Here is a 26,568-nt window from a genome sequence, read left to right as displayed (position 1 = left end):
GGCCCCCAGCAACCGCACATTGATGTTTCTCTCTCTCTCTCTCTTTCTCCCTCCCTTCCCTCTCTAAAAATAAATAAATAAAATATTAAAAAAAAAAAAAGCTACATACTATTTGAGTCCAGCCACATGACATTCTGGAAAAAGCAAAATTATTGTCATAGTAAAAAGATCCATGGTTGCCCGGGGTTGGGAGTTCAAGGTGCGAGATGGCTGGGAAAGACAACTAGGCAGAGCACAGAGGATTGTTAGGGCAGTGAAATATTCTGTGTAATACCGTAATGTTGGATACATGTCATTATACATTGATCCAAACTCATAGAACACATAACACCAAAAATGAGCCCAAAACTGAGCCCTAATGTAAACTATGGACTTTGGGTGATTATGGCATATCAGTGTAGCTTCAACAATGATAACAAATTATCAAAAGAACTCAAAAAGTGTCTGGAAGCTGTGTAAAAATACATAATATTTATTCAAGGGTCTTAGAGTTTGCAAACCAGAAACACAGGCAAAACCTCAGAAGGGTTCCAAAAAAGAAAGAAAAGTTAAAAATCCTTATAGCAAAAAGTACATTGTTGAGAATTATCAGTCCTGCACTCTTAGTCCTAGAATTGGTCCCAGACGATTATCAGTCAGGTGGGTGCCAGATGGTCCAGAAGATGGGTGCCAGGAGGTCTGCTCACCTCCTCGTGGTCTGGATAATGGAAGTCAGGAGGATGTATATGTGGTTCCTTTGGGGGTAATCAGGCTAATGCAACCTGGTTGCGTGAGTCCTTCAGTGGGTAACTGGGTTACATGGAGATCTAGATGTATATCCAGGCGTTGATGCAGGACTGGGAAGGTTTTTTAAAGTTTGATCCCAGACTGGTTAGAACAAGAATGGCGCCTTTCCTTATGCTTCAACATTTATAATGTTAATAATCTTGGCAGTTTACTTAAAGCAACCCCCTTTTACATATTCCCTATCTTTGCTCTTTCCTCCAAATGTGCCCTTCTAGGGTAGGGGGGGTGGGCATGTTGATAACGAGGAAGATCACACCTGCGTGGACATAGGCACTCTATGGGAAATCTCGGTACCTTCCCCGCAGTTTGGCCGTGAACTTAAATCTGCTCCCAAAAATTGTCATAATTTAAAAATAAAAAAGAACGGTGAATTGAAAAATAAAACTTAGTGACAATTGATGTTCTTAAGTAAATTGAAAGGTTTTAGAACTTAGTTTTATTCTCCATTAATCTTCAGAGAGAAAACTTGTAAGAAGCTAAAACAGAAAGTGAAATCTCCCCTCCGCCACCTCACTAACATGGATTGCCTACAGATTCCTTCTGAAAGATCCCTTTGTTCCCCACACCCACGGACTTCTCTGGGTGTTCTTAAAGCTGCCCCCTACGCAGGAAAAGTCTTTCTTTACCTTCTTATCCCACAAGCCAGCTCAGTCCTCTTTCAGATTCTCCTTCAGGACGGAACACTTTCTGAAACTGCACCTCATCTCTAAAAATTAACTTCCAAACTTGAAAAGAGTATAAGTCTAATAAAGTGTGTAAGAATTGTAATTGTTTTTCCTATTTTCCCTCTTTTGGAGGGGTTATAGAAGTTATATCCTTTCTGTGACAAATGTAGTGAATAAAATAAAGTTAATAATGAGTAGGCTTTTTTAAAAAGATAAAGCAGCAGAGTCAGTATCAGGAGTCTCTGCTTTGTGTTTTGGGGTGCATGGCCTTACCATTTTTGTACTCCATTGTGATAGATTCTGATCCTTTGTATCTCTCTCTCCTCTCTCTTTCTCTCTCTCTCCCCCGTCTCCCTCTCCCCAACCCCATAGTCTCTCTGTCTCTCTGGTGTTCAATAATTATTGACAATAAATGACTAACTAAATCCCCGGCTTAAGCCACCTCTTCATGCACACACTAAGCAGCATGGCTGCACACCAGGTGACCTTAACAACAGAGGTAATGCTCCGGGTACCCTGCACACACCGGCAAGGCCTTGTAGAAGTCCTCCAGGTTCTGAATCTGACTTCGCTGCTTGTACAGAGAGGCCATCTGAGCACCCGTGGTTGTCTAAACTGAGAGAAGCGAAGGGAAATCCCCTTCTCCCTGTCCACCAGGCCCAGAGCAGTGGGGTAGCTAGGGGAGAGGGAGAGATTGGTGGACTTGACCTCTCACACGACCTGCCCAGATGTGGGGTAGGAAGCACCAGGGCTGGGAGGATGAAGCCAGTTCCAAGCTTGCATATGGCCAGGACCTCCTAGCTCTCTTTGTCAGCCACAGGAGGCCAGCAGGAAGCCCCCATAGTGGCCAGCCAGCTTCCCCTGGCCCAGGTAGGCACCAATCACCAGGAGATCCAGGGGGTCACCCACACCGTCCAGGTTGTCCTTCAGCTTGAGCCAGTTGTGTGATGCTGGCGATCTGGTGCGTGTGCTTGGTGTCCAGGGAGGTGGAGAAGACAAACTCGCCTTCCATCTCTGTGAAGTTCTGGAGCAGCTGTCTGCATCTGGAAAGGGGCCCAGTACCCAGGACTCTCCATTGAAGTTGGTGAGATCAAAGGCACACAAACACACCTGCACCTGGATCTCTGCCCTTCCACCTCCTTGTGTTTGTGGGTTGTCAGCACTTGGAATGGCCACATCTGCTTCTTTTTCCGGTCCCAGGCCACAGCTTCCATGTGCAGGGTGAAAGACGTGACTGACCAGAGTTTCACCCTGGGGATGTGGCTGATGGTGTCAGGGCACTTTCTGGTATCATCTTCCTGATTCCTGCTGAGGATCGTCACCTTCCTGCCTTCCAGAACGTGGATCTGTGCCCTCTGCCCATCACTTTTGTACTTAGAGTGAAAGCTGCCTCCTTGAGCCTTTTAGGACCTTGCTGATGCCCTGTGTGGGGCTGGCCAACACTGGTTTCGGGGGGAGCCCTGGACTCAGCCTGCAGTGTTTCAGGAGCCATTCCAGGCCCCCGTCCTTTTTCTCTCTGAACACCATGACCTCAACCTTCTTATAAAGACCAGTTATTACAACAGAAGGTTGTTTTTATTCAAATTAAGACCAGCAGGTGGTAGCCACACTTTATCACAAATCTTGGATTCTATATTTCATGGACAACAAAATAACATTTCCTTTCAGTGGTAAGTTGATTTGGGGTAGCATCACAATCCAAAGCTTAATTCAGGAAGTAAATGTTGCTAAAAATCATGTTCCTTAAGAAGTAGGAAGTTAATGATTCCACAAAATTGATAGAGAAGTAAAATGACCTTGAATTGGCTTTCTTCAAAATCTTACCATTTGTTTTTAAGGTCTCCGTCAAATACAAAGGGGAACCCCCCCAAAACTGGAAATTATCTTCTGGAAGATGAGCCTCTTATAGTACAGGACTCCCCTGATACATGAGTGTTCTAGGAACCCATCTGTATCAGTGTGCCAGCTGGCATTGTTGTGAGAGGCTGTGTTGGGCTTCAGTGAACTTGTTTTGAAGACTCTTCCAACAAGTTTGCCCATTTCATGATGAAAACAGCATGATCCCCATGCCCCACCCTTCCTATTCACCTGATCTTGCCCCAATGACTTTTTGTTTCCCTGGACAAAAAATATCCTCAAAGGGAAACATTTTGCTGATATGGAAGAGGTGATACAAAAAATGGCAGAAGCACAAAAAGACATCAAAATCGACAAGTTCAAAAACTGTTTTGAGCAGTGGGAAAAAAGTCTTGATAGGTGTATTGCATTAAATGGAGAGCACTTTGAAGGTGACTGAAGTTTAAACACGTGAGAATGAATACAGTTTTTTATAAATAAATTCCATTTATTGGGGTCCCCCTCATATTAAAAATATACAGAAGCTATCTTTTATGTATGTTTTACATTGAAAAATTAATATGTGCCCATGGTTAAAAATTGTTCAAAGAGTGTACAGTGAGAAGTACACTCGTAAGGGTCTCACTCCAGACCCTTAATTTTTCTGTCCCCCTCCTCAGAAAGTAGTAGATTGTTTTACTGAAGAAAAAAAAAAGCAAAGTGCAGAATAGTGCTTATAAAATGCCACCATTTGTATTTTCAAATGCCTGTACAGCAGTCTCCCTAATCTCCTGGTCCAAAGACCCCCTGCTGATGCCTGAACGTTCAGATGGTACCAAACCCTATATTTTGTGTTTTTTCTGATATGTACATAACTATGATAAAGTATAATTTACAAATTAGGCACAGTAGGAGGTTAACAACAATAATAATAAAATAGAACAATTATAACAGTATACTGTAATAAAAGTTATGTGAGTGTGGTCTCTCTTAGGACAAGTAAAATACGTGTTATTATTGTTTTTGTTAATTCATAGGCCTGTCTTCCATCAAAATTGTTTCTAAGACAAAAATAAAAGGATATAGACAGTATGAATTCAGAAACCTTTCAAGAAATTAGGGGTTATTCTAGCAGTTCAATAAACTGCTGTGACGCTAATTGAACTTAATCACCTTCACTTTACAAATTAGGAAACTCAGGCCAAAAGGATGGGAGTCAGCCCCTTAGTGACTGAGCCCCAGCTGAGCTCAGTCTGGTGCCCGGTGCTGTAGAGGCACAGTGCTCCTCCTGGTGCTACAGGATGTGGTGAAGAGGGGGAGAGGGGAGATGCTGACTGCATGCTCACTGCCTGCCGTATCTCTAAGAGGCCAAGAATTTAGGGACATATGTCATCTTTCCTGAACCAAAACCAGAACCTCTCAGAGGAGGCTTTTTTTCACCTCTGTCTTAGGTAAGAGTTCAGTGGAGATATTTTTTAATTCAGATTATAAATACATTAAGACACTTGCAGATTATTTTGAAAACCAAGAATAGGGGATTTCAGCAAAGGAAATGAGTGACAGCACATAACCCACACTCCTAAAACACTAACTGTCTAGATGGGGTAATCAGCACTCTAAAATCTTAAAGATGCGTAGAAGTCTAATACTTAGAATTTACAGATATGATTTTTTAAAAAGCATGTACAACAACCCCAAAAGTACCACATGTATGTGATGATTCCCCCACGTGATGCTCTAAAATTTCTTCTTATACATCTATCATCTATCCACACACACACACACACACACACGCATGCACACACACACACATACATCATGGCAAAGATTAAGAGAGCTGTGACAAAGACTGTTGCCTACCCAGTATCCATTCTTCCTTTCTTCCCTAATAACAAAACTCCTAAATTTTGGTTGTATGTATGTGCCCGGGGTTAAAGCCAGTTTCCAGCCTCCCTGGCAGATATGCCTTCTCTAAGCAGACATAGTTGGGTGAGGCTTCTACGAAAGCTATTTTTAAAAGAGCTGACTAATATGCTGGCATGCCCTTTACCTATACTCTCCTTCCTGCTGTCTGGAATCTGGACGTGATGGCTGGACTACAACACACATTTTCTGATCATGAGGTGACCCAGAGGATGGAGGCTATGAGATAAGGATGAGATGAGAAAGAAGAAATGGCAAAGGAGTCAAGGTCTTTGGTGACAATGGAGCCACCGGTGGAGTCCTGGACTGACTAAATCTACACTTGCTTTACATGAGAAAAAAATTTATATCTATTCCACTTACTATTTCACATAGTAATTGGAATATATTGTGTGTTCCACTGAACCAGAAATCTTTGCCTGTTATGTTCACTGATATATCCCGAGGACCTGACATAGGCATTCACATGTCTAAACTCTCACTTTATTTCTTGTAGTACTACAAAGGGTAAACTAAACAAATTCTGAAGTTTTTTTTTTTTTGTAATGCTGAAGAGAGGTTAATATAATATTGAAGTGAGCAAACAGAAAGCAGCTGGAAACTTGGCAAAGAGTGGTGCAGGAGGATTTATTCAAACTAAAGCTAAAAATAGTGTAGTCTCTCTGTGAAGGACAGGGGCTGGTTCCAGCTGGGTAAACTGTTTATGGTGACCCTGACCACAGAGAAAAATTCTAAGGGGCTCTGAGATATTGGCCACTCCTTACCTAGCAGTACATGACTCTAGCATTCTAAAACATTTCATTCCACTGGAGAAGTTTTCTAGAATAAAAATGATTAGACGTGTCAATAAATCCACCACATTCCTATACTGGATTTGGGCACCTTGAAGTGAGATCCAGGTCTAATTTGGTTGTGTCTCCAAGTACTTGAAGAATGCACGATATACAGTAAACCTTCCATAAATGTTTAATATCATGAGTTCAACTGGAAAATGAAGAATAGGAGACATGAAACATTTCTTATATTCCATCCCTCCTTTACTTCCCTGTGCACCCTTCTCAACACCTTACTTTCCAAGTGGAGTCCAGGTTTGTTAGGGATGTCCATGAAAGTCAAGTTAAGGACTGCATGACATTCCATTGCTAGAAATTCATTCCCTGTGAATACTTTGAATTGATTACTTGAGGAGTCTGTTTTTAAATGCAGTTAGGCTATAGGACAAAGAATACTGAGTTTTTATCTCAATTGTCCCTTTACTTCTCAATTCTATACTTTCCCTAGATTTTTGTTTCTTCGTATATAAAATAGGCAAATGTTGACGAGATCAATCACTTCTAGGTAGGACCTGAAGACTAGAACAAAGTTAGATAGACTAATCTACATATTGCAAAGCCAAACAGGAATTGTACATCTATAATTCTGCAGCACAGGCCAGCATAGCTGGCTTTGTTTTCTTTGTTTTTAGACTGAAATTATAAGAATGCAATGCGGTTACACTGATTCTGTGATGTTGATATTAACTTCTGATTAACAATGTATGAAATAATGGTACTTCTGGGGCTCACGGAAGAAAAAAATTTGAAAAGCTTTATAGGTATTAAATAGGTTGAACTCTTAAGACACTGTGGTGCCAAGAGGGTTAAGGCGTATAGTCGTGGTCTGTCATGCACACCTTATTGTGACTTTCTTTCTTTCAGCTTTATTGGGGTATAATCAATAGCTAGAAAATAGATACATTTATACATGCTTTCATTTATGTATACATTGTGGTCTAGGATATATGTTTACTGTGCTTCTGTGTATAGAGATAAAAATCTACGTATGATTGAGATCATCTGGACATTGCAGAAAATGTATTTGATCATTTTCCTCATCTTCTGAAAAGACAGGGCTGTTAAGAGCACAGTCTTCCGGAATCAGCGACATAGCACTGAACCCGAGCCTCCCGCTTTTCACTTGTGTGATGACGGCTATTTGTCCACTTCCAGCCCATAGGCGGGTTTACAGCACAAGTACTTATGGCCCCTTGGTTATCCATTGGATAAGTGCGGTAAATGGATGGAATTATCCCATAAATGGATCTTGGCTCCAATGGGTAAATGGCTGGATAAATGGGTTGCCTCTTCTGCAGGCTCAACTGCACAGAACAAAATGGGATGCGATGAACTGGCCTCCCCTCAAATCTCCATAATGATAACCACTCCCTCAGAGGCTTGTTGTGATGACAAAATGAGGTGACATGTGTAACTGCAAGCTCTCGGTTGGCACAGGTTATTATTATTTTAGTTGCACTTTCTAGCTTGGCTTAAGTGTTAACTTTATTTCTTTAAGGCAGGAAATTTAACCATCTAGTTCCCATTTCACTCTTAATTCTTCCCCTTAACCTCTTTTCACTATCACTAAGAAATGAGGGTTTCCCAATACTGTTAGGACACTGCTCATTTTTACTCATGCACTCCCCAAAGTAATTTAGAAAAGTTATGAAACCCACACACATTTTTAGTTGCCCTCTGAAAAGTTTTCTCACAAGCTCTAACAGTGGCAAATGATGTAATTTCAAGCTTACTGAAACATGTCATTTTAAAAATCAAAATATTTTATCAGCCTTAAATGTATCCAGTTGATTCTAAAAATAATAGGCATCTGACATTCACGATTATTGTATTACTTATCCAGCACTTTGTAACAAATTGTCTACTTAGCAGCTCAAAACAACCATTTATTTTCTCACAGCTTTCCTGGGTCAAATTACTCAAGATCTCTCACAAGACTGCAGTCAACAGGTCAGTCTCATCTGAAAACCTGACAAAGGATAATTCACTTCCAAGTTCACTTACATACATGTTGGGAAGATTCATTTGCATTTGTGGGGGATGGGGAGAGGGAGAGAGAGAACAGAAGAGGGAGAAAGTAGAGGGAGAGCAAGAACAAAAGAGGATGAGCAAGACAGATTTCACAGTGTCTTTGCAACCTAGTCTTAGAAGCTGCATCCCATCACTTTTGCTGTGTGTATACTCTTTGTTACAAGCAAGCCTTTAGGCCAGGCCCACCCTGCAGGGGATGGGACTGCACAGGGCATAAACGCTAGGAGGCACAGATCACTGTGAGAGAGGTTGCCTGTCACTATGTTCAATTTTTTAAAAATGCATGAACAAGGTCATCTTTAACTGTTAGAAAATTTATCATGTCCTTTTCTTCTTGAACTCCACTCTACTATTCTCCTTTGAATTTTGTTCTAATGTAATATATATTTATGCTTGGAATTATTTTATTAATTTCCTTATCATACATCACTACCAGATACTTATGCATATACAAAAATTTTTCTATAACTATATGGCTTTAGGAATTTTTTCAAGGTAAGTTATTCATTTATTATTAGTATTAGTAGTACTAGTATTATGGTTAGTAATTTTGATTAAAACTACATAAGCACTTGCTAATATTTGATAAATAATTATGAAATACAAAAAGTAAAATGCTATTGGAAATGTATTACATAATGTGATTGGGCTGTTTATTTTTTCCAGTTAGTTCATTTATCTTTTCTTGAGTATGATTCATTCTTAGAATGAGTCAGGGCAAATAGTAATAAGAGGCTAATTATTTTGTTAATAGTGATTACATGCCTCATTTTTAGAGGAATCCATATCATACTATTAAACCAGTCTAAACATAACAGCCACATAGGAGAGATAATAAATGAGCAGAGAAATGGTTGATGAATGATGGAGAGCCCAACTAAAAATTAATACTCAACCCTGGCTGGTATAGCTCAGTGGACTAAGCGTGGGCCTACAAACCAAAGGGTTGCCAGTTCAATTCCCAGTCAGGGCACATGCCTGGGTTGCAGGCTAGGTGCCCAGTGTGGGGGCAGATGAGAGGCAACCACACATTGATGTTTCTCTCCTCTTTCTCATTCCCTTCTCCTCTCTCTAGAAATAAATAAATAAAATATTTTAAAAAAATTAATATTTAAAGTATGTAAAAAAACTTTTGGGGAAAGTCAATAAAAATATTTTCTTACAAGTCTGACTACATGTTCATATAAATAGAAAACGACAATTTACCTCCTAAAAAGACACATTAAAAAAAAGGCTGAAAACCTTTCTTCCATCCTAACAGCATAGCTGAGATGCATTTATAGGGGCTCAGCAGAGAAACTTTGTGACAGAGGAAAACCACACTGCAGTTTCCCTCTATCCCCAACCATACACATATTTGTAATAAGTAGGAGGACTACAAATGATCAATACCATTGATCATTGGGCTTCATACAAAGCATAATGTTAAAGTAAAATAATAATACATAACATGGTATAAACTTCATGGGGGGGTGTTTGTCTTTTGAAAAGAAAAAAAACTTGTAATTCAGAAAACAGCAAAGTAAATTTAAAAGCTTTCACCAGAACAACTTTTTTTAACCTTTCTGAGACTCAAAGTACGTGTATTTTAGACCACTTAATATTATTCCACAGTTCACTAGGTTCTGCTGTTTCTTTTTCCAGTCTGTTTTCTCTATGGTTTATTTCAGATAAATTCTGTTTTTATTACTTCAAGTTCACAGATATTTTCTTCTGTAGTGTTTTATCAGCTAGTAATCAGCCAATTACATTTTAATTTTAAATACTGCACTTTCACATCAAGAAATTCCATTTGGTTCTCTGTTAAACCTTTCACTTTTCTCCTCATTATGTCCATGTGTTCTTTTGCAAGTTTGAGCATTTTTGCATATGCATAATAACTATTTTAATGTCTTTATTTGTTAGGCATCATCTCTGCCATTTCTGGATCTATTTCTACAACTGATTTTTCTCCTTGGTAAGAGGCACTTTTTTTCTCCTTTCTTTGTTAACTTTTGATAAGATGCCAGCTATTAAGAGTTTTACTTTATTGAATGCTATATTTTTTATATACATCTTTAAAAGGTATAAGATTTTTTGTTTGTTTGTTTTTGGCAAGCAGTTATTTATGGGCAAATGTCCTTGTTTCTAAGCACATTGTTTATGCGGCAGGCCTAAAATCAGGCTTGTTTATAAGGCAGGCCTAAATGGCCTTTACCCTAGGGATAATCTAGCTCACTTCTAAATTGTGACTTTTCTAGAATCTCTGCATATGCTCCATGTATTCAGTGAATTCTCTCCATTCTGGCTGGAGGGAACCCAAGTAATTACCAGCTTTGTGTGAGTTCCTGGAACTGTTCACGCTATAGTGCCCTGATATTTTCCTCAGAAGTTGTTCCTGCCTGGCCTTACAAGGTTTTAGCCTATACACGTGCAGATGGTTTTCAGTCAAAGACTCAAAGGATCTTGTATGCAGATTTCTGGAACTCTGTGCAGCCTCCCCACTGCTTCCTCCTGTTGACTACTCTGTCCTTCGCATCCTAACCACCCAAGTCTCTCCAAGTTCCAATCTTTTTATCCTCAACCAAAGACACCTGGCCTCTGTTGCTGTTCTCCTTCCCTACCCCACTATCCAGTAATTGCTCCTGACAGAATGGTCGTGTATGCATTTATCTTTATTCAGGGTTCCCTGTCATGCACTACCTGTTATCCAATACCCAAAAATACTGGGGTAGAAAATTATATATATCATATTGCCATTTTATTAAGAAATTGAGACACATGTGTATGTATGTATTTGTATTACAAAATTCAATTGGAAATAACATGTTTCTTTAAAAAATAGTTATTTGGATTTCTGATTCTAGACATGAAAGAAAAACAGGACCTAGAAGTGTCCTTCCAGGATAAATAACCAGTGTAGAGATAGTCAACATTTCTTTTTTAATAGTTGCATAGTATTAGTGACTATATCACAGTTTATTAAACCACATCCTGACTGATGTACACTTGGGTGATTTTCTTTTCTTTTTTTGTTATCGTAAATTATACTAAAATTGTAAAAATGCCTTTTTTAGTTTTACCACTGTATCTTTGGGAAAAATTTTTAGAAGTGGATTGCTGGGTCAAAGGGTAAACCTATATATAATTTTGCTAGATATTGCCAATTTCCCTCTGCAGGAATAATTTTTTTATTCCACCAGAAATGGATGAGGTCCCATGTTCTGCAGCCTCACCAATACAATTTGTATCGAACTTTTGGGTTTTTGCCAACATAATAAGTGACAAGTGGAATGCTAGTGCAATTTTAATTTACATTTATATTATTACAAGTGAAATTGAACATCTTTGTATGGATTCATATGTCTGTATTTTCATGTTTATGAATTGCCTATGGCTTTCTACAGTTGATTTTTCTATGAGATTTTGGCCTCTTCTCTATATTTAGAAACTCACTTTACGAGCTGTGGTATCAGTTACAGATATATTTTCCCAGTTTGCTATTTTATGATATCTTTAGCTGCATAAAGACTTTTTGTTTTTAATGTTACAAGCTTATCTATTTTTCCCTTTTTCCCACTTTTGGATTTTGAGTCATAGTCCTGAAAGTTTTTCTTGCTCCTCAGTTGAAAAAGATTTACCCATATATTTATTGAGTACTCGTGTAGTTTTATCTTTTAAAAATTAAATCTCATATCCATTTTGAATTTTTCTTGGTGTATGGTATGAGGAATGAATCCAATTTTATCTTTTCCACAGAGCTATGCAGTTATTCCAATGCCTCTTTTTAAAATCCTTTTTTTTTCCAAAAGGTTGTTTTTCATCTTATACTAAATTTTCGTATGTAATTGGGTTTATTTCTGCATTTTCTAGTCTGCCTCATTGACTTGTCTCATGTATTCATGAACCAGTACTATTAAATCTAGGGGACGTATGTCTTTAACAGCACTGTCAAAGAAAATAACTGTGACGTCTAGTTGGGACAAAGTCATAGGCACTTTTCCTGTGAAGCGGCCTCAGGTATAGCTCTGGCCTTTGAGGGCCCTTGGTCTTTCTGCCCTTTCCGAGTGTGGGCCCCAACCTTGTATTAATGCTGTGGGCCCCAATATCTTCACAAAATTTTCATTTTTGGGTTTTAGCAGCCTTTGTTTCCATTGCTTACACAAAAACTCTTGCTTTCACCTTATGTATATAAATTTTTCATGATTTGTTTATCTAAATTAAAGGGATGTCTTTCATAGTAAAAAATGTTAGTCGAAGTGAGGGAAGAAGAAAGTGACAATCTGACAATGTGGGAGGTGGTGAGTATGTGGATGGGACATGGGGCATCATGGGCCAGAGTAAATAGATGAGACCAGGGTCTTCCTTTCATAAAATGGGAAGAGAACCATTTATCTGTATTAAAATTGCTTTAGCTTATTGGGACAAAAAGATAAATCAACAAGTTGTCAACTATGCTGTTAGAAGAAGTGTATCGAAGATCCCACCAAACGTCACTCGGCTTGAGGAGACTTGAGACATGAGAACACTGCCCCGTTGCTAGGCTGCACCTGGAATAGTGCCAAAGTCTCTTAACCTCTTTTGGGTTTAGCTACAGGTCCAGTCCTCCACACCAGTCACAGTTTTCTTTCTAAAATACAGACTGGATCAAATTATTCCTCTGCTTGAAATCCTTGAATGTTTCCTTTTCTTACAAGATGAAAGTAAACTTACTTTTCACTGGAATGCTTCAAAATCTGGCATAAGCCTTGATTTCTAACTTGTTTCTTTTTTATTTTTTGAAGATTTTACTTATTTTTAGAGAGGGAGAAACATTGATGTGTGAGAGAAGCATCAGTTGGCTCTTGCACACCCCCAACTGGGGACCTGGCCCACAACTAGGCATGTGCCCTGAGTGGGAATCAAACCTGCAACCTTTTGGTGTGGGGGATGACACCCAACCCACTGAGCCACAAGAGTCAGAGCCAAAATTATTTCTTAACCACTACCATCAAATGTGGCCTCTAATAGCAAAAGGAGGAGTCGTTTTTAGGAATAATGAGTAGTTATAGAGTAGTAGTAATGGTGGTGGTAGCACATCTATAAAACTATAACTACAAAATTATGACTGCTGTTACTTTTACGTGTATCAGTACTTGAACAACTTGCAGTTTTCTGGGATTCACTATACAGTCTCATGTTCATGTATTTTTGCATGCTTTTGCATGGATAGGCAGAGCTCTGACTCCCACTCTTCTAGTGCACATTCTATCGCAGCTCAGGCTCTTCATGTATCTGTCTTTCCAAGTAGCACCACTGGGATCATACTCTACTAATTGTTTAATACCTAAAGCTTAATATAGTACTACATGAGCAAATGCAAACCCTTGGGGAAATTACAGCAAATAGCTTTCTTTCTACAACAGAATTTTTTACTTTAACAGTAGAATTTTGTGCAATGAAGGAAATGTTCTATGTCTGCATTGGCCAGTGGAATAGCCATTAGCCACATATGGCCATTGAATACTTGAAGCATAGCTATTGTGACAGAGAAGCTAAATTTTTATTTAATTTTAATTAATTTAGATAGCAACCTGTTTTCCTTTCTTACTTTTTACTTTTACTTTAACCATTTCCTGAATACCCTTTGTCATTAATATTTAGGCTTAAGTATTTGCTAGATTATGATGATTCAAAAGATAAGGAATATGGTAATTTTGTGGTGAAAAAGCCAGGTAAAATATTTTCGTCTAAATATTTTAACAGATTGGACTCTATAATATCTTTTATAGTGGTCATTCAATATAATATATATAATAATTCAGTACAGTCACTTATTCATTATATATTAAGTCTTTTATAAGGAATGCATGATTTTAAATGGCTTATAATGGAATTTAAAGTAAGCTTTTATGCCACAAATTTGGGTGTGTCATTCATTACCCACTTATATGGCTTCTGTAAGAGGAACAGTAGGACTGATGTCTATTTTTGCCTGTGGAGGATCATTTTACTCATCTTTAGAGTTTATTTCAATCTCTTTAGGTACTGAAAATCCTAGTAGTACTTTTGTAGCTAAACTCTAGTAAGTCTGTTTATTTTAAAGCATTTGCTGAATCATTTAAGATGAAAAGAACCCCCAAATAAGATCTCTAGATGATAACCTTGCTTTATCAAATCCTATAGGCCTACTAAAGGAGTCTTGTTCTTAAAATTAGTTAAATCACATCTCTGTTGGGGTTTGGGGCGGGGGTCAATGTAAAACTTCACATGTGAATCTGATCTTTGCCTGTGATGAAGAACCATTGCCCAGAAGTTTGTAAAAGTGGGTGGAGGGAGAATTCTTTTTAAGATTTTATTTATTTATTTATTAGAGAGGGGAAGGGAGAGAGAAAGAGAAAGAGAGTAACATCAATGTGCGGTTGCTTCTTATGTGGCCCCCACTGGGGACCTGGCCTGCAACCCAGGAATGTGCCCTAATTGGGAATCGAACCTGTGATGCTTTGGTTTGCAGCCCGTGCTCAATCCACTGAGCTATGCCAGCCAGGGCTGGAGGGAGAATTTGAAGCTACTGGATATCCAAAGAAAGCAGGTCATCTTCCGCACTTTTATTGGAGGATTAAGAAATCCAAAATATGATTTTGTAAGAAGGTGGAACCCTCCAAACACCAGAATTATCTTCTGGAGGGTGGACCCCTTGTAGTAGAGGCTTTCCCAGTAGGTGAGTGTTCTAGGAGCCCATCTGTATCAGTGCACCAGCTGGCACTGTTGTGAGAGGTTGTGTTGGCCTTCAGTGAATTTTTTTTTAAAAAGAACTCTTTCAACATGTTTGCCTATTTCACGATGGGTGATTTTTGAGTGTGCCTGCCACACGGTGCTGAGTGTTCAGCAGTTTTTGACCAAAAATGGCACGATCCTCCTCCCCCAGAGTGACTTTTTTTGTTTTCAGGATGACAAAAGTCCTCAAAGGGAAATGGTGACAAGTGTTGAAGAGGCGAAACAAACAAACAAAAAAACCAGCAGAAGCACTAAAAGGCATCAAAATTGACAAGTTCAGAAATTGTTTTGAGTGGTGGAAAAAAAAATCTTGGTAGGTATATTGCATCAGGTGGTGAGTATTCTGAAAGTGACTGGTTTAAACATATAAGAATAAATACACAATTTTGTATAAATAAATTCTGTGTTTTGGGGTGTACTCCATTATAAATAAAAATAACACAATTATGAAGCAAACGGCAAACTTCAAGACAAAAGAGAGGCAACAAACAACACAGACAACATGTAGCCTTGTTGACTTTAGCCTCAGATGAATCCTCAAGAGTTAACTCTCCCTGGCTTTTGGTGGGAGAATTTGAAACACAGGCACTGTGCACAGCTTCCAGAATAATAAGTAAAAATGGTCTTTTGACATGATATTTTAATTCAAAATTTGGCAAATGGATTCCTGTCTCAACTTCTCATTTCCCTTCTTTTAAACTTTATGTGGTTGTTAGATGAACTGGTTGCATGTCCAGAATAAAAAAAAAAAAAAGCAGGCTGACAGATGATCTTATTACTACATTACAGTTAGGAGCAGAGGATAGCACAGGCTCTGGATTGGAACTGTTCTTGTTACTAACTCCTTGTTTGACATTGGGTAACATTTTTACCCTTGGGCTTCTCATCTATAAAGATGGGAGTCTTGAGATATGCATACCTATTAATAGCCCATCAAAATTTTGTTGCAATATGATCACTGATTTCACTAAATATATACACCCTAATGACATCAAGTCTAAAAGTAGATATGGATCACGTTGATTTTAGTTGACATGAAGATGTATAAACTTTCCTTACTATAAATTTACTTCTACCATCTTACAAACCTTTAGAAGCAACTAAGGTTACATTACTTCCTTGAGGACACTATTGTGTAGCTGCTAGGCTTTTTTCCTCATTACTGTTTTCTTCTTTTGATTCCACTGTTTCATCCTTCCTTTCACCCCAAGCTTGAATGTACTCTGCATTATTTTTCCACCTTTTTCACAGAACTCAATCTCAGTTCCTGGATATGAGAAGCCTAAAACCTGTTAACTTTATTTCCTTGCAACTTTCACTGGTTTTCCTAAAGTTACAGCATTGTGGCGTTTTCTTAGAATTCGCGCAACTGTTTTTTGCTCTTTAAATAAGTAGATCCTTTTTTAAAATTCTTAAGCAATCCAAGCATTGTTTTTCCTGTGGTGCAATTTAAAGAACAGTAAGTCGCTTAATTTCCCTCTTTCAACTGGCGGCTGATGGTTTGACCAGTTGGGCATAGACCTTGTCTTCTATCCCAAGTATATGACACACGCGTGGAGGGTGGCGGGGCAGGGAAAGCGGCTCTTAAGAGCCTACATAAGAATGCTAGATCCGCCAGGAGTTGGAACCAATCAACTACTCATTAATAATAGCACAACTATTGGAAATTTCTTAAATGAAATATATCAGGGGAGGACCTGATAAATTTGGCCTGCCACTTCTGGAGTGCCACTGTCACGAATAAACCACCCTCCCCGGGTTAGGCCCCAGGTTCAGAGCACTCGTTGAAATCCTCGCGCCTTTCGCAACTCGGGCCTCCGGGGCTGCCCGATTCCTTTCAGACCGCCCTATCGAGCGAGTCCCGCAGGGGCCAGAGGGGGGCGCCGTGGCCGCGAGAAACGCTGCATATGCCTCTAGGGCAAGTTCAGGAGACCCTAGCAGTCTCGAGAGAGACTTTTTGCGCCATCCTGTCGTCGCGTGCACTCTGGGCTTTTGCCTAGTCCAGGTCTTCAGAGGTTGGTGACGGCAGAAAACAAAACCTTTGAACCGCGCCACGCTGGGGCTGAGGTCGGCGAGTCGCAGCGCGATCAGTTTCGTCCCGGCTCCAGCTTCCCATCAGCGCCCTCCTCCGGGGCGGGCCCTAACGCTCAGTGCCGCGACGAGTGGGCGGCAAGAAGCTTGTAGCACACTGGGCGGGCGGCTGCAGCGAACGCGGAGACTCCAGCGGTGAAGCTGGTGCTGGAACTGAGCGGTTGCCACAATCGGAAGATAAAGGAGGCCAGGAAACTAGGAAGATATAGAGCAGATGAAGGGGTGCTGCCGCCGAAGAGGGAGGCGGATCTGTTCCAGGACGCAGCCCAGGGAGCCTGCCTGCCGGTGAGATGCTGGCCAGGTAGCTCCCCACCCAGAGGGCGCTCTTTCTGGCCCCTCCCCGAACGGCGTGCGCGGAAGGAGCGGGGGACGCGCGGCGGCAGACCGGGACGCTCCTCACTCCGAGCGCGGCGCCCTTGAGCTGCGCGGCTGAGCAGGTTTGCGAGTCGACTTGTCCGCCCGCCTAGGAAACGAAGCGCAGTCTCCCCGCTCAGCCCGCTTCTCCACCCCTTGTACTTTACTCCCTGAAGCGGGCGAGCAGCGCGGCCACGGAGGCGCCGAGGAGGGGCGAGACGCCGCCGGGTAGCGGCGTCCCTTTGGAAGAAAGGGCGCCCGAGAGGAGGCGTCGGCGCGGCGTGGAAGGCGCGACGCGGGATGGCAGCTGCTTAGCCCGGCGCGCGCGGAGCAGCCCGGAGCTGTGGCTGCCCAGACGGTGCGGCTGGGCGGGGGACGCCGCTGCGACCCGCCTGGGAAGGATGAGCACGGAGGCTGGCGAGGGCATCACATTCTCCGTGCCACCCTTAGCCCCCTCGGTCCTCAGCGCCTTCGCCGAGGGTGGCATTTGCCGGACGGGAGGAGCGGTGGCCGACGGCGAGGAGAGCCAGCCACCACCGCCGCCTCCGGGCAGCTTCTGGAATGTGGACAGTGCCGCTGCCCCTGGCGCTAGCTGTCCCGCTGCCCCCTCGGCGAGCAGCGCCACCCGTTGCCGGGGCAACTCTGGTGGCGGAGGCGGCCGACGGACCACAGTGGCATATGTGGTCAACGAAGAGAGCCAGGGGCAGCTGGTGGTGGCCGAGAGCGAGGCCCTGCAGAGCCTGCGGGAGGCGTGCGAGACGGTGGGCGCTACACTGGAGATGCTACATTTTGGTAAACTGGACTTTGGGGAGACCACGGTGTTGGACCGTTTTTATAATGCAGGTGCGTAGGTAACTCTTTTATCCTCCACGGTCAGGGGCCGTGTTTTTCTACTCTGCGGAGTAGAAAAGATATGTTTTGGGGGGTAGCAGGCGTGCTTCCTACTTAATTACTTCTTGCCCCACCGTAAGAGTAGCAAGCGGTGCTGCGCCGCTGCTGGTGGCGCTCGCGGCTCCTGGGAACAAGTGGTTGCTGGTGCGAGAGCCTGTGTGTATCTGTGCGGAGACCCACCGACTCACCCGCCGGCCCGCGCTGGAGCCCTGGGGCCGGTGCGGTCCTCAGAGACAACTTCTGTTCATTAGCAGTGCTCGAGACTTGTCCCAATCAGCCGTTTTCCATTCAGTGTCTTGGTTTCTGTTGTGTTTGGATTGGGCCCATATCGTCCTTCTGCGAGTGTATCTACCAGTGACTGTTTTAAATGACGTTCTCATTTTTTCCCTGTGTAGTTTTGGGAGTACAGAAACCATGACTTACGCCACGAAGCCAGCTGCATGCAGTGTATCTATCTAAATTTGCATGTCGTGTCATGAGCTTCCCAATTCATTTTACGTAACCAAGATTAGTGGCTTGAATTCCCCATTTCTTATCAATTTGTACTTCCAAGTAATTACTTCCAAGAGTAATAACTTTGTCACATACACTAAACTTCAGAGGTATCTTTTTAGGATTTCCGTGAAAGAACTAGGGCCTGTTTTTGTTACCCCGTATACCACGATGGGCTGGAAAGTGTGTAATTTAACATTGTTTAAAACGCTGATATGCTGTCTTAATAACTAAGAGTAAATTGGCCAGATTTTGGTGCTACTGCAGGCCTAGTGACTGAAGGAAGCAATTAGCTGTGTGGTAGCAAATACTAGAAGTGATGTTAATGAAATTAGTTTTTAGTACCCTGTGCAACCAATGTTGAGAATATATATTTATTTTTATAAGTGTGGGTAGAAAATTTGATTTAATGGTTGTTTCAGACAATAAGGTTCTTGCTTTTGTGATCACATAAAAGGTTTTATATTCCATTTTTGTTTTCAGCTCTGATTTTCTTCAGTTTTTTCAAAACACCTGAAGTAGGCTTGTGTCAGTTTTGGAATTCAGCCAGAGCTGACTATTTTAAGAACAAGAAGAACTTTATGTTAAGGAAGTCAGACTAAATAAACTGGGACTTTCTGGTTCTGGTTTTGTTTTGCTGTTTTTTACAGTCTTGGTTGGTCTTCATAACTGAACATGAGTATACTGTAGTGTAAGTTGGTTCTTTGGGTGGCTTGCTATAAAAATTGCATGAACATAACTTTTCTGAAAATTACAGCACTCTTATTTTGGGATTATAATTTGGAAGAAACTTCAAAGAACTGAGAGATATATGAGGACAACACCCAACCAAATAGCTTATTTTTACTGTACTTATAGATTGGGTATTTTTTATATGGCTTTATTAAAAATCTTAAACTGTGAGTTAATTTCAAGGTTTTCTAGCAAGGCTCACTTACTATTTATTCTCCAAATACTGTCTCTTGAAAAGGGAGAGAGGAAGATTAGAAGGGACCTGATGTTTGAACTGTATCTCATTTAATCCTCCCAACAAGCCTGTGAAGGAAGTGCCTTCTTACTGTCCTCCTTAGGCGAGAAGACTAAAGGATCCATAACCGGCTCCAAGATTCAGGTAGCAACTGGTCAGTGCCAGGTTCCACTACTGGTGGCTAACTCGAAAAGAATATGCTTAACTCTCACTGCCTCCATTTAGCTGGGGTGATTTACTGTCAGAGTCAAGGGAAGCTCTCTATCTTGGAATCATGTGCCAGGGAGCTGGCAGAGACCTAATGAGCCATTTAGGTGCGCTGTGGAATAGTGGGGAAGACTCTCTCTAGAAAGAACAGTGTTTGTAGGCCGTCTCTGTCCCATTACACTGCACAGGTCCCAGAGTGAGTGACATGAACTTTGAGCCTTCTCATTCAGAGTGAAGATGGGACAGAATGAAGATAGGAATCAAGTTTTGTTTAAACCTTTTATTTTTCTAAACTGAGGGTTGCTGAGTTTGATGGAAGCTGAACTTTTGTTCTGATTTCTAAAAGAGTGAATGTCTGTTTTCCACCATGATTCTGCACAGTTTTCTGTGAAGATGCCAGGTGGTAAATATTTTATACTTTGCAGGAGATCTCTCTCACAGCTACTCAACTCTGCTGCTGTTATGCAAGGGCAGCCATAAACAATACCTAAACAAATGGTTGTGGCTGTAGTCCAGTAAAACTTTATTAATGGACACTGAAATTGGAACTTTATGTATTTCACAAAATATTATTCTTTTTTATTCCTGCCCCCACCGTCTTTAAAAAATATAGAAGCCATTCTTAGCTTGTAAGCTGTAAAAAAAAAAAAAAAAAAAAGGCCTTGGCAGGATTTTGGTTCCTGGGACAGGCTGACCTTTGCAGTACATCCACCACCTCCATTGAAAGCTGAATCATTATGATACAGTAGGAAGAGCACTACCCTGCAGCTTAGATATGAGTTTCCATCCTTGCTTTGCTTTGAACCATGTAATTATGAGCAAAGCTCTTCATCTCTAAAAGGCTTTTAAAATTGACTAGGGATGGAAGTGGAGGATTGAACTAAATTTCTGATTCCCTCATTTGATCCTGTAAGTTTGCAAAGGCAAGGCATCGTGGTATGAGCATTGGAATAAGAGTTCAAGATCTGAATTCTGGTCATTGGTTCTTTTCTGATTGGGAGCAAGTCATTTAAAATCTCGGAAAAGAGCTGAAGGGTTTCTGAGATTCCCTTCAGCTCTCAAATTGTCCTTTAAAATTACAACGTTATTAATACAAAATGAATTATTTCAGTCCGTAGACTTATGTATACCATGTTCCTGGCCCCAAGAAGTTGAGAGTTGGTGGGGAGGGGAGTTTGAAAGCCTGGCTGTAATAGGGCCTCAGAGAAGGTCCACAGAGAATGCCTTGGGCTCCCAGAAACAGATACTGGAATTAGACCTGTGGGTGCAGTGGGTTCAGTGGGTTCAGAGGTGACACTCGAACTGAGATGGAAAGGTAAGCAAGGACAACTTAATGATGGCATAACAGCTGAAAGGAATGTTGGTGTTCAAAAAGCTCAACTTTTAATGGAATGAGTAAGAACTTATAGCTTGTTTACATTTTCACAAGCTTCTATCTATGTGAACTGGTATCATTTTAAAGAATAGATTGCCGTTAAAGGTTTTCACTGATTTCTCTGTTTTCATTATCACTGATTTTCTCTGTGTGATCATTACACTGTAATCTAGTTTGTTTTTTAGCTATGTTTGTCATACTCACTTTTCATTCCTTTGCTGAGGGGAAACTAATGTTCTATCCAAGCTTTTATGAAAATATATCATGTTTGTATATTCAATACTGTTTATTACTCAGATTGCAATGCCAAGCTAGCATTCCCAGTCCCCTGCATTGTAGGCAGCGAATCTCTATGAAAGCTAGGAGATGTCAGTGATACAGATGTTACTGATACAGAGCTGCTCCATTCAGGCACACAGAACCCCCTACCCCACAACTGGCAGGGTCTCATAAAAATTTTTTAATGAACATCAATTCTTTGAAGTATAGCTAGAATAGGCTTTATTATTCCCCCATTTTGCTTATAAGAAAATGAAACCAGAAGTGGTTATATTCACTCACGCAGGTTAAACAATTTAGGGTTGCTGCTTGGAACCAGGAGCACATTTTGCCTGAGAAACAGTATTGTCCATGATGGTTAGATTCTGGGACAAGCCTGGAAGAAGCCATGTTAACTCAGTAGACTTGAAGTGTGAAACCCATTCACTATTTTAAACCTTCAAGGAAATTACGTTACTGAAACCTAAAACTGGGACTTTATACCTGTGCTCTGTTAGAATTAGTAACTTTTGCTTTCGCCTACCTTCTGGTAGCGTCTTGGCCAGGAACCTCACTTTGGATTGGTAGTGATGAGGGGCGATAGTGAGGTCTAGGACAAAGGAAGGATTGGCTTGATCTGAGAATAAAGACTAGCTTTTTGCATGTAGAAAATGTGTGGGAAAACTCATTATTATTTTTTTTTTCCCATTTCACCACAGATGAGTCAAGCTATCATGCCAATCAATAGGACAGTATTTAAGAACCTCTGACCTACTCTACCTCACAGCCCCTTCCTGCCTTGCAGCCATTGCTTCCTCAGGGAAGAAACGAGCCTTAGCAAAATATTCAAAAGAGTGGCCATGGACAAACTCATAAGGGAAAAGTATGGTTAGGAAGGGGTTAAAAAATATCTCAGTAGTGCCCCACACATGAGTTTTCTCTGGCCTTTTGACTTTTTGCTGGCACGCCATTGCCCACCCTCTGTGAACCCAAAGCACTGTGCTTCCTTTTGCTTACTGGAAGACAAAATTATCATTTGCCAAAAAAGAGCTGTACTAGAAAATTGGAATAAAGCAAAACTAAAAGGACAACTCCAAAGGACAAAAGTAAGTTTGTTTTTAGAACATCCATTTCGTACCCTAAATACTCAACTGTAGATTGTCCTGACTGGCCCAGGTTCCCAGGCTCCTGGGATCCTGATTTCTTTCCTCAGCTCCGTCTCCTGTGGTCTGCTTAAGCCATTCATCAGCTGGTAGTTCAAGTTGGTGCCACTGGTAGGTGAAGCCTAATTATAAGTGCACAATGTGGCCTTGTTTTACCTGTCGCCTTGGCTGGTGCCAGCCTTTCGGGAGTTCTCTGCTACAGGTCAGTTCCTGTCTTGTGACTACAGGGACTGTCCCCTGCTTCCTGTTTTGGAGGCCTGGTTAGAGGCCCATTCAGTTCCTGCTTCTGGTTTGAAGGATAAAATTGGGTCACAGGTTTTTTGTGAAGGAATGAGAGATTGACAAGCACAAAGCCCAGTGACCTGTAAGTGTCCATCAGCAGGTCCCAGCTGTCTGCTTTCCAAGTATGTTGCCACAAGTAGTCTCTTCAAACACCATCCTACTCCACATGAGGCAAGATGAGAGTTGAACATGGTAATAAAGTCGGAGTAGACAGTTGTTGGAATCCACAGCTGTGTGGATATCAGGAAGAAATCAGAAACCCACAGCCTTAGGAGGGGTATATATGATTTTTGTTCAGTTGTCGTAAGTGCCTTTATCTTTCTTTTATTCTCTTAATATAGATTTATAAAAATGCTCTGACATAAATTTAGCAAGTGACTTTAAATTAATGGGGTAAGCTGAACATTTGTGGAATCGAGTTGTTAACTAAGTTCTCACAATCTTCTTGAAAACAGCCTTGTCTTTCCAAAATTTGGATATCAGTAAGGAGGGAAACTGGCTATATTTAAGAAATACACCCTTATTTTCAAGGAGCAAAATTAGTTTTGCAAAAAATAGGAAAGCAAAACAAAATTATAACTTATTTAAAAATCCACTGTTTATTCTAACATGTTGGGATTTTTTAGTTGCTTTAATATATTGGCTTTTCACTTTAATATATTGACTAAACATGTTGATCAAAATATGTGCCAAATTATTAGAGAGGGAGTAAAGGTATGAGACAAAGCTGATTTTTAAAGATTTGTCTTATAATTAAAAAATTTTTAAATGAATACTTAACATCTAGTGAGTTTTATTTTGTAGTGTGTTTTTTTACCCCCTAAAGAAAAGAGATAAAACTTGAAGGAGCATTGTGGTAATCTTCTTAGGGGAGGCAGGGGCAGGAGAGAAAATGTAAATGTTAACAGCATCTCCTACTGAAAAGCGTAGCAGAGCAGATCTGTGTACACAGAAGTTGTACAGGGTAATAGTACACATTCCATTACAAGCAAACCTCTTCTGGTGTAGTATGTAATCAACAATGAGGAAAAGGCAACTGCCTTTGGTAAATGATTCATACAGGAAGGAAGTTATAATCCTTTGTACAGCAAGTCTCTAAAAATGGTTATAACCAATTATATAATTTTTTCCCCAACACTTTTAATCCCTTCTAAGAACTCTTAAGAAACAGAAACATAGGGAGAGCTGCCCTAGTGAATGTCGGGCCATCTGTTCATTGACTCCAAACCATACAAGGCCAAGTATTTGCCTAAACCAGAGAATTTTTGTCCTTGAAAAATTTTGGTTACTGCTATTTCTTTCTTTAAAATTGTCCAATGAGAATAAATAAACCCAGGGTATTACATGTCAAATATTTCTTAATATCACATTCAAGATTTCTGCTATGTTTATTGTGACAAATACTGTCTTAGACCCAAGGCAGCCAGGGCCAGGAGTGAGATTCCTTCTGTCCAGGGGCCATGGCTTTTACCTCCAGCTAGGCCTTTCCCAGTTTTTGGTTTGGTCAAACTGGGGTTTCATGGAGCTGCGTATTAGAATGATAATATAAATGTGTGTTCTGTGCAGTGCTCTTTTGATCATCCTATCACTTCCATACAATAAGCAGATGTGGCCATGCAATAATTATGTGCATTTGACAGTTGAGGAGACTCCTCCTTGGAGAGGGTATGTGACTTGGCCAGAAAAAATCAAGTGGTTGAGTAGGAGTCCAACTTAGGTCTTCTGACTTCCAAATAATTCATGTGTTTTCCCCACCATACCACACTTTCCACTTGTGGTGAGAAAGATCTTAAAGCACACATGTGTCTAAGAGGATAACATCTTGGTCCATGTACCATTATTATGAGGAAGAGTCACTGTGATGACACAAGTTTTGGTATCCTCTTGCTAACAAATTTCAGTGATTTCTTATGAACAATCTTGGAAAATAATCCATCAATAAATTGACTTTGTCACTTCTCATACCAAAGAGGGAGCCTGTAGCCTAGACTGAGTCTTGGTTAGTTACCAGTTGCTTGGCCTGGAGCTATAAATTGAGCTTCCTCCAGGCAAGCCTTTGGCTATTTTCTGGGCATGGTAGTAGGATGGACTGCCAAGTGACAGACTAAGCCTTTCTCTGGGGTGAGCCAGAGAGCTGAGTTGACAAAGCCTGGGGACATTTCTTTTCCATGGATTCTTGAGAAATTTTGCCTCCCGAGTCTCATTCACTTTCCCCCAGTGTTAGAGCATATTCCCAGTAGTTCAGTTCAATAAGCACTTACCACTGTCTGTGACGCTTCTCCCACTGTGATAGATGCACGAAAGGACAAGAGAGAAGCTGGCATAAATCTACAGGGTAATAGGAGTTTTAACTATGTGTTTCCATGGGAGAAATAGATGCTAAGTAAGAAGTCAGGAAGAACTATCTGTACTCCCCCATTTATCCCCACCCAAGTAATTCTTTAAATTTTTTTTAAATTTAAGTTAAGCATCTCAGTCATAAAGCAAGTACATAAAATAATATATAACACTCATGCATTCACCACCTAAATATAATAGCTATTAAACATTTTGACATTTGTTTCACTTCTCTTTTTCAGAGAAGTAATTCTGGACAAAGCTAAAAGCCTCTTTCTGCCACATTAACTTGTCTTCCTGGGAAACTGTTCCTTCATCAAAAATTGTAGTTTTCAAAACTCTAAAATTATGGACCTCTACAAATGTAAACAAATGTCAAAAATTCAATTTAATTAGCTATTATTTAATGAGAAAACCACTAAGATATTAAAATGGGTTTAAAGGAGAATTTGAAGAGCTGATATATTCACATCACAATCAGGAGTGCTGAAATAAACTTGCTAAAAGCTACAGAACTGACTGATGACTGTAAATATAGATGTTGGAGCTATCTTTTCTACAGAGGGGATTGTATCTCTACCAAACAATATTCGTTTACATTGCTGTGGACAACAATTATTTGCATTGCTGTAAGTTTTGCACAACTTAATATTCATCCCAATAGCATTATAAAATGGTCATCACTAGGACAATCAAAGGCGCATATCTTTTTAAAATCAGGTAATTCTCAAGGGATGGGCTAACACAAAACCCAGCCCCAATACCCGCTACTGTCTTTTTCCCAGTTCCAAGTTTTTGACAACTTTTCTTTACAGTGAGTTATTCTCAGCAGGCTCTTTGCTTGTGTTTTTCTCAAGTGCTCTTACCCGGCCTGATTTTAAAGGGCCTGTTTTCTTTTCTCAGCTACTCTGCCATCTGAAACTGGGGTCACCTTGAGGGGGTCCCCTAATAACTTGTTTTAACCAGGTATCCTAATCATGATTGTTGCAGATCAGAAAATATGTACAAATTCGATATTAGGATGTCAGTCACCTAGGTTTTGGATGTGAAAAGAGGTACAAGCCATCTACCAGAACTAATGTGCACATCTTTTTAAAATCAGATAGTTCCCAGAGGTGGGTAGGCCAGAACCAAGTCAGAAATATGCCAGTGGGATGCTTGCAGTGTCCACAAACTCAACTTAATTTTTATACTAGGAAATCGTCATCATTATTAATGGGAACTTCAGTAGGCGACTGCTCCAAATAGGCTTATCCTTTTAATATTACAGAGGGCTGGCAAATCACTGTCAAATTCTATATGCCAAATAGTGTATTACTTTGGTCTTGTAACTTAGGCAGGA

At 40.6% G+C, this 26,568-nt stretch overlaps 1 protein-coding gene across 2 annotated transcripts in view; it reads left to right on the top strand.

Annotated features, from left to right (window-relative positions):
- The first annotated feature begins 17,369 nt into the window (after nt 1–17,369).
- Nucleotides 17,370–26,568, top strand: part of MAP3K5 (mitogen-activated protein kinase kinase kinase 5) — a 180,914-nt gene continuing 171,715 nt past the window's right edge. The window contains exon 1 of one of the 2 annotated variants that reach the window (XM_028508900.2): nt 17,370–18,097. In XM_028508900.2, the coding sequence (XP_028364701.1) occupies nt 17,656–18,097 (442 nt within the window). In that variant the 5' untranslated portion in view covers nt 17,370–17,655. The remainder of the gene's footprint in view (nt 18,098–26,568) is intronic. The other variant, XM_036024775.1, reaches the window with a different exon arrangement.

This window comes from Phyllostomus discolor, chromosome 4, assembly GCF_004126475.2.
Source record: "Phyllostomus discolor isolate MPI-MPIP mPhyDis1 chromosome 4, mPhyDis1.pri.v3, whole genome shotgun sequence".
Classification (NCBI taxonomy): domain Eukaryota; kingdom Metazoa; phylum Chordata; class Mammalia; order Chiroptera; family Phyllostomidae; genus Phyllostomus; species Phyllostomus discolor.
This window is presented reverse-complemented; position numbering and strand designations above follow the sequence as displayed.